General features: G+C 35.3%; 1 protein-coding gene across 1 annotated transcript; it reads left to right on the top strand.

The window, feature by feature from the left end:
- The first annotated feature begins 1401 nt into the window (after positions 1-1401).
- Positions 1402-5395, top strand: ostm1 (osteoclastogenesis associated transmembrane protein 1). The gene is made up of 6 exons (XM_087805006.1): positions 1402-1816; positions 1978-2092; positions 3439-3536; positions 3619-3729; positions 4418-4583; positions 4654-5395. The coding sequence occupies exons 1-6, from the start codon at positions 1424-1426 to the stop codon at positions 4707-4709; spliced, it is 939 nt and encodes a 312-aa protein (XP_087661132.1). The 5' UTR covers positions 1402-1423; the 3' UTR covers positions 4710-5395.
- Positions 5396-8600: the final 3205 nt, after the last annotated feature.

Below are 8600 nucleotides of genomic sequence, written 5' to 3'. Positions count from 1 at the left end.
CAGATGACAATCTCAGCGTCCACTCTCTCTTTGTCAATCCTGATTTTCTACTCAACATGATTGTATCAGACAAGAATTAAATACACCTGCAGTTGAATAATTCACCAACCGAGCTCCTAGAGAGGGTTTCAGGCAGTGCTTAGTACGGTTGGGATTGAAAACAACAAAAGCAAAACTCTTCTTTTTGGTCAACATTCTTCTCTCTATCTAGCAGTCAGTGTTTATTTCAGACAAGTGTTCTCACCTGGATGGCGGAATTTGCTGATGTCAATGAAGGAGCTTTGACATTCAGTTGACATTCAGGGTAGAGCACGTCCTTGTTGAATCAAAACATTGAAAAGCTAATAATAATAACTTAATTTAAAGGGTTAGTTCAGTATAGACAGTAGACTACAGGAGCACTTCCTGTCTGTATCACTTGTTATTCTTTAAACTTCTGCCACAAACAAGTTTAAAATACAGGCCCTAGTCTCAAATATAAATTACTTACTTACTTACTTACTTATGTCAGTTTTTCCGAATCATTTCCTCTTGTCAAGGCTAAAATACAAGTTGGATGTTACTGCTGAACACCACAGAGGTATTTGGATGTTTTTAAGTGTTTTTCTTCTCTACATTACCATGGACTTTCATTTTTGTCCATTACTCTAAAAAGGAACAAATTACTCTAAAAGTAATTTCAACCCTTAGTCGACATTAGGGTGAGTAGAAAATGAGTGAAGTTTGAATCAAAATAAAAAATAGATTTTTAACAAGAAAAGGGACTTCAATCAAAAATAATATTTTCAAATTTAAAATGATTTAAAAAGACCAACACTTTTGTTCACTTTGATAAAAAAAAGAAGAAAAAGATTAAGAAACAAAATACCATACCCAAACCTGACACAAAGAAGATTACTTCAATCAAAGAAAACAGTTTGAAAATATTTTTTCTTTATTTAAATTAAAATTCAAAAATAAATATTGTTTATTCAATAAACGTTTTTGAGTAGAACAATGAATAAACAAAACTACTTATCTACATTTTCCTTGATTTTCTCGAACTCCTGTTGTGTTCTCAGTGTTATCTTGCCCTTTAAAGTATATACTTTATTGTATAGTGTTTTGATTGTTTAAGCACTTTGTGACCCTGGTCTGGAAAAGCGCTATACAAATAAAAATGACTTACTTACTTACTTGCATCTATTTAATAATCGGATGCAAATAAATAGCAAAACAATAATTCGCTTAATTTTGTTATTTTTAAATAGAGTAAATAACTAATAAATAGCAAGTTTTGTTAAATAAGTAGATGTTCTAGTAATATACTTCACAATATTAAATATATGGTTTGAGTTGAAAAGAGAACGCCACGCGATCTCGAGATCTCGCGAGAACAAAAAAAAAAAGGCGTCACATGACTCGTGCACCAAAACAGGAAGTCATGGGATCTCATGAGCTCCAACACAAACCGGCTCCCGTTTTCCTCCTGAAAACAATGTTTCACTTCAGTTCTTGCGCGGTTTTCTTCCTGCTCCTCAACTGCAACCTCGTCTCGACCAGTGAAGCTCTCACGGGCGCCATGTCGGACTTAAATGAAGAAGCTATTCCTGTTTTCAAAGCGGCTCGCAGCTCGCCATCACTCGACCTTCTGTCTGCGCCGCAGGACGTGGAGATGAGCGACTACTGTCACCAGCTGCTGCTGATCTTCGGACAACGATACGTGTCCACCATCTCCTGTCTCGTGCCCGCCGCGCGACCCGTCATGGTGTGCCAGAGATGTTTCCCCAGCTTCACCAGTCTGGTGGAGACCTACACCAACATCTCCCATGACCAGGTGACGTCATCGCTGCCCTGCTTGTGAAGACCCTCGTGAGATGTTTTTTGTTGTCACGAGTTCTGTGGTGTGACAGTGAAGCAATGGGTCACATCCGGTGTGACAACTGTAGTGTCACTTCCTGCTTGATTCTTATCTCTCTTATCTCGTTTTCTCCACAGATGGGTCCGAGTAACGAGAGCTGCCGGGACAGTCTGATCCGAAGTGATCGCCTGATGCTGGTCTTCATGCTCTACAGCAGCCTGGACACCATCTGGACTAAGTCTGGCTGCAGTAGTAAGTTGTGATGATAACTTGTATTTACACATGGAGAAAATTATTAATGGTCAGGCTCCTCCTTACATCAGTGATCTGATCCAGACTTATACCCCAGCTCGGGCTCTGAGGTCTGTGGATCAGAATCTACTGATGGTTCCTGAACACGGTTCAGGACCAGAGGAGAGAAATCTTTCCAGGCTGTTGCTCCTAAGCTTTGGAATGATCTTCCTCTCCCTCTGTGTTTGATGGATCTACTGACTCCTTCAAGAAACATCTTAAGACGTTTTTATTTGTTCAGGCTTTTCCTTGATTTTCTGGAACTCCTGTTGTGTTATCAGTTTTATCTTGACCTACTTACTTACTTCGTCCAAAAATTAAACTCATGATGCATTTATGGATGAAGATCAGTTGCATCAGAATATTGAGTGGTTGCATTTTTTTTTTAAAGAAATGTAATACTTTAAAAATATATATATCATTTAATGTAATCATTTCTATTTTGAAAGGTTGAAATTGTTTAAGTAAATGACTGAATTCTATAATTACTGTATGGAAAGGTAGATCTAAAGAAATATGTATAATTAAATAAGTAATGCACATATTACACTTTTTTAGCATTTAAATTGTGACACATTTAATACATTTTTTTGATATTGAAGGTGAAATAGTTTTTATTGAATAATTGAGTTCAATGATTAGTAGTAAGAATGGTCGTTTTTTTTTTAAATGTAATTATTTTAAATGAATGCATTTTTTACATGTATTTCACTTAAAAAAAAAAAAAAGAAGCATTTTCATGTTTTTTGGAGTATTTCTTTTATATAAGGATTTTATTTGTTTTTGTTTACTAATTAATGCCCTTCAAAATTTTAAAAATAAGTTGAATTTAATTTTAAGAATTAAAATGTAAAAAAAGGATTTTGCTTTTAGTTTTATATTCTAATTCCAAAGATAAAAAATACATTTTACAATATGAATATTTGTTTTATTCATAGCCTTTTAAATTCAACATTAATTGCTGGTATAATAACCTCCAGACAACAATACATACATTTAATTGGCTAGAAAATGAACCAATATGGAATTTAGAAAATGTATTTTTGAATAGTCAGCATTAGAATATGTGTAAAAAACAAATTGAATCAATTTTGAAAATATTCAAATTGTTCAATTATTTACAAAAGAAACATTCACCTTCAATATACAAATTATTCAATTTCATTTAATTGTTCCCCCATTCAAATTAAGGCTTGAAATAATAATATATCAATCTTTGAATCATGCAATATTCTGACAGCACTGATTTATATTTTACAAACTACTGACATGAATCGAGCTTTAACTACCATTTTCTGTTGCTGTAGAATGTCTCACTCCAGGACAGCAGAGTTTGACCAACACCACGCTGGACTTTATCGACCTGCACAACCAGACCATCAGCTGCTTCGACCACAATCAACAGGTGCGACTTATTATTCTGATAAAATGATGATGATGATGATGATGATGATGATCATCATGATGTCTGTGTGTCACCTTTTCAGGGAAACCACAGTGAGTTGTGCAGCAACTGTAACAACACGTACAAGCGTCTGAACGACCTCTACAGTCGTATGGAGAAGAACCACACGCTGTGCATCGACGTGGAAGACGCGGTAAGTTTCTTCACATCGACTTATTTATCATGTGTTTGAAATGGTCTTCGGTCATGGTCAGGGTTTACCAGAACACAAACTATAAACAAAAAATATATTGAATTATATTTGTCTTGACTATTCCCATTATACTGCATGTCTTTTCATTTTATTCCTAATGTGTCTTTAATGTTTTTATTCTTAATTAAATTGTTTAAATATGTTTGGTATTATCAGTTCAATTGCATTACATAAAAAAAAATGAAATTACATTTTGCCCCAAATATATTTTGTCATGTTATGTCTTTATTTACCTTCTTTCTCTTTAAAGACAAGTGAATTTGACCACTTTTTTTTGTTTATATAATTTGTTAAGAGTGTTTAAAATGATTTCCCACTCATACATTGAAATACTCTAGAGTCAATTGTCACATGCCCTCTTTAATCTTGAAAGATTACAAAGATAAACATAATGAAACTGAATAGAAATCAATGTTCACAGAATGCAAGAAGGATCTCCTTTAATTTTATATTTTCTAAGCACTAATCTTTTGCTAAAAAAAAGGACATTTCTATCGTTTCTAAAAAAGTACTGACTAGAAACCTTGAAGTTAATTACGCTCGCACAAACTTGCGCTCTCTATCGGCCACTTTTGGAAGCGCAACTCACTCCTCAGCTGGTTCTCAACTCGACCTCCTGGTCCCTCAGATGAACGTGACCCGCAGGCTGTGGAGCAAAGTCTTCAGCTGCTCCTTCCCGCTGGAGGAGACGGTGCCGGTCATCGCCGTGTCCAGCTTCATGCTCTTCCTGCCCGTCATCTTCTACCTGAGCAGCTTCCTGCACTCGGAGCAGAAGAAACGGAAGCTCATCCACCGTGAGTCGCCGGTTTCGACCCGAACCATCGTGATTCACGACCTTGACCATCGTCTTTTTTTCCTCTCCAGCCAAGCGAGCGATGTCTCACAGCAGTTTGATGAACATCCAGCACAAGCGGAGCTGAGACGCCTGGTGACCGACTGGATCTGTTTTGTTTTTTTTGGACTTCTTTACTTCTTGTCACACCGCCTCAGTATTTATCAAGGTAATGAGTTGCACTGTATCCGTGGAGGTCCCGGCAGTCGTGTCGCACCCGTGCGTCATCGGAGCCGGGTGTCATTGTTCGGCATCTTCAGGTGGAACTCGGGCTTGTCACGAGCCGGCGAGTCTCTAATGTATGTCCGCGAGCGGCTTCAGGAGGAAAAAGGAACCACTTGATGTCCATTAGTGTTGAAATGTAGCTGCTGTAAGAAGGGGGAGGGGTGCATCGGTTGGGGGGTTTAATGAAGACGAACGAAAGAGCACTCCGGGTTCTGGTACTGATATCCTACCTGTTTTTAGCCTCCTGTTTTTTTTTTTGGGTTGTGTAAAGCTTTTACTACGCTTTTGTGCTTCTTCACTAACTTGCTGTAACTCTGCTGCCGATGTCACTGAAACCCTGTTCGTGGAGCTTTGATAGAAAAAAACATTTACGGCATAAACATGATATAATGAAGCATCGACATGTTTATGTGCTTTTTTTAAAAAGTTTGATTTGGGAAAATTATCACATTTAGATTGTTGGTGAATAAGACCTCAAGAAAAGTCACTCAGAGCTGCAAAAAAAAAAGTTATTTTCCTATGAAATAAAACATGTGCTGTTGTCTTAAACTTGATGTATTAATACTATTGTTAAATTGGATGAAAACAAACATTGTGTTGTTTAAATCCTCAAATTAGTTTGGAATCTGAAAAGAAAAAAAAAACCAAATATTTACACCGAGTCTTTTAAAGCTGTTTTTCTTTTTAAACAAGAACAAATTTAAGATAATTTACATGTGATTATGATTCATATATATTAATGTGTCGCAGAAGTTTCACCCTTAGCTCTCCAGAAAGAGCTATAATTAAATAAATAATAATTGTTCTCGTAAACAACCAGTGGATTGAACGATAATAATGTAACTTTTTTTTCCAAATGTTGTCACGAGTGTGAACTGACGGCCGGAAACGAATGAATTTGTGTGTTTTTAAACTGTTTATTGAAGGGTCCTGAGACTAGTCCAGTGTGACACCATACAAACATATTTTAGCTTAAAACATTCAATATTTCTAAATCCAAAAAGATTTTCTTCTCATGTAAAAAAATAAAAAATAAAGAATATATGCTAAAGTACTTTAAGGATTATTATTTCATACTGGATAATAACATACAATGTGATGGTTGAAATAAAGAAAATAGAATAGTATAATAGTACAAAATAGAATTGAGTGAAGGAACTAGTTTCATAATTGAAATTTAATAATAAAGGTTAATCTGTTGGGATTCGACCCCATGACCTCAGCGATGGCCGCCGTCGTGATCGAGTCTCTCATCTTTAGTTTGACTCCCTGCTCGGCGCCTCATGAAGCCTTGAATCTGTGGTTCTGGACACGCGAGCGGCTCAAAGAAAAAGCTGCTCCGCTGGCCGCGACCGGATCATATGACTGCAAGCATCCGTAAGGCTCTTACAGCCGCGCTCATAATACCAAAAAGCCAAAGGAGTTTAATGTGTTGCTGGGATTATTCGGCCTCGTATCTTGATCCTCGCGTTTAGATTAGCGGCTAATGAGCCCGGAGGAGCTCGACGTAACAGCAGAACAAAGGCCATTCAAAGTCAGGTCGTTAGGAAATCCCTCCCGCCGGAGACTTGATGGATGATGGGCATGTGAGGGAAGCGAAGAGGAGGACGCAGACGCTGTTGCATTGACACACAACAAACAACCTATCAAGTTCCATTACAGGTTCTCCTGTCTTGCTCGCTTCCAATCCTCCGAACATATAAAACCACCTTTGAGCTTTTATAACAAAACTTTTGCTGATCAGATTTGATGCTATTAAGTCAAAAAATAAATACATTTTCCAAGTTTTCAATTCAAATGTAGCTACTTAGCTTAGCTACCGAAATACATTTGTAAGGTCAAACTACAAATGATAATTTCAACACCAAGTAATTGCTGTTTTTGTTCAAAAAATGTGATTATTTTCCTGCTTTATGTTTACTTCAGTGGAAAGTAAGTTTGTAGGTTAAAGTCCTTAATTTGTTACGACCACCATTTTTTTCTGTTGAATTAAATATTTCAAGTATATAAAATAAATCTGATGATGGTGTCATTTAAATCTTTTTTTGTGACATCCTGAATATTTAATCATTTTCATTTTAAATACATAAAAAAACATTTCACTTTTACACATTTTATTTTGAAAACCAGTATTTTCTTTTCTAACTTATATTTTTATTTAGTATTTATTTATTTAATTCATTACTCAGAATATGACAGTTTTTTTTAATTTTAGGATGATTTAGGCATTTTTGTGATTATTTATTTCCGCTTAAAAGATTTAGTTGAATATATAAAAAACACATTTAAGTAAAATTTGCTTTTGTTAAAAAAAAACTAAATTAATATCAAATATAATAACATTATTTTTGCATATATCGTTTTTTTTTCATGATACTGTATTGATATTCGACAGAAAACTAATAATAATAAATAAATTAAAATAAGGTTTTTTTTTCAATATATATTTTTTGGCCTTCAAACAATATATATATATTTAAACCATAGTTATTTCATGGTTAACAGTTCATTATGTGTGTTAAAATCTTGGGGCTGTTTACTTATTTAAAAAATAAATATATGTATATTTCTCTTTTTTTTACAATTAACATGTAAATATTCACAGCGTTTGTTTATTTTTGTGTTGTGATGAATCTTTTGGCCACTAGACGGCAGCAGTAATTACGTCCTCTGCACTTTAAGGAACAATAAAATCCCGTGATATCCCTGCTATCACTGAGGACGAGAGGATACAGTCAACCCCAGCAGCTTTTAAAGCTGATATTTGGACATATTTTGGTTTCAAAACAAATGAAATCAGTAACGACTTCGTCAAGAATCATGTGGTCTGTAAATTCTGCAACACCAGAGTCAAGTACTCGCACTATACTACAAATATATACTTGTTCATACAGTATCACAATACATCGAATTGTTGTCCCTGTATCGTGATATGTGTTGTATCAACAGATTCTTGCGAACACACACATCTACTTGAGCTGCGACAAAAGCCGTCAGCGAGTTTATTATTTATTGAATTAGCAGAAGCAGGTGATTGACTTCATGGAGCAGAAAGTAAAAATGACAATCCATCCGTAATCGCGGCCTAACGCCACAAATGATTACGCTTCGTCTAAGAGGCTTAAACTGCGAGAATAATTTGAGAATTGGGAAAGTGACTGAGATTCCTGACTGCTCTGCTGGACTTAGGAGGGAAGGAAATGTGCTGAGGTTTGTGTTCAAGCTTTGTGGCAAAACTTAAGACGCTTTCGGAATTAAGATGTTGTTTCACAGAACGTCAAAAGAGACGTGTTTGACACATCGTGATTGTTACCATGACTACATTATTATCACTGTATCTCTGAATTATTGTCTGTTTATGTTGATCATAATGTCATGAATCATACATCTCATAATGCACTGCAACAATTGAAGGGGTTACACTATGATGGTCTTTTACAGAAGAAGTTAATGATTGTAGTTTTGAACCGTAGTTTTTTAACTCCTGATTAAAGTTGAAAGTTTATGTGTTTTGACTAATCAATACACTGCAGTTGTTTTTTTTGGTAACACAATTTTTTCTCAGTATCTTTGCAGTTATTTCATCTTTTTGTGTTGTTATTCTTCAACTAGTTTTCTTTAAATTGCAAGTTTTTTGAATCTTAAAAGATTCTGTTTTTTCATCAAAAATTAGAGTCAAAACCTCAATCAAGGTTTTCTTGTGTGTGGTTTTGAGATAAAAAATATTCTAAGTATGTAGAAATATATTTATCAA

The sequence above is a fragment of the Callionymus lyra genome, chromosome 13 (assembly GCF_982586985.1).
Source record: "Callionymus lyra chromosome 13, fCalLyr1.hap1.1, whole genome shotgun sequence".
NCBI lineage: Eukaryota > Metazoa > Chordata > Actinopteri > Syngnathiformes > Callionymidae > Callionymus > Callionymus lyra.
This window is presented reverse-complemented; position numbering and strand designations above follow the sequence as displayed.

What these genes read in the sequence shown, in the direction of transcription:
- ostm1 (XM_087805006.1), top strand. Translation starts at nt 1,424, where the DNA reads ATGGGATCTCATGAGCTCCAACACAAACCGGCTCCCGTTTTCCTCCTG. An exon ending in CCAACATCTCCCATGACCAG is followed by an intron (nt 1,817 to 1,977) that starts GTGACGTCATCG and finishes TTTTCTCCACAG; the next exon opens with ATGGGTCCGAGTAACGAGAG. An exon ending in GCATCGACGTGGAAGACGCG is followed by an intron (nt 3,730 to 4,417) that starts GTAAGTTTCTTC and finishes CTGGTCCCTCAG; the next exon opens with ATGAACGTGACCCGCAGGCT.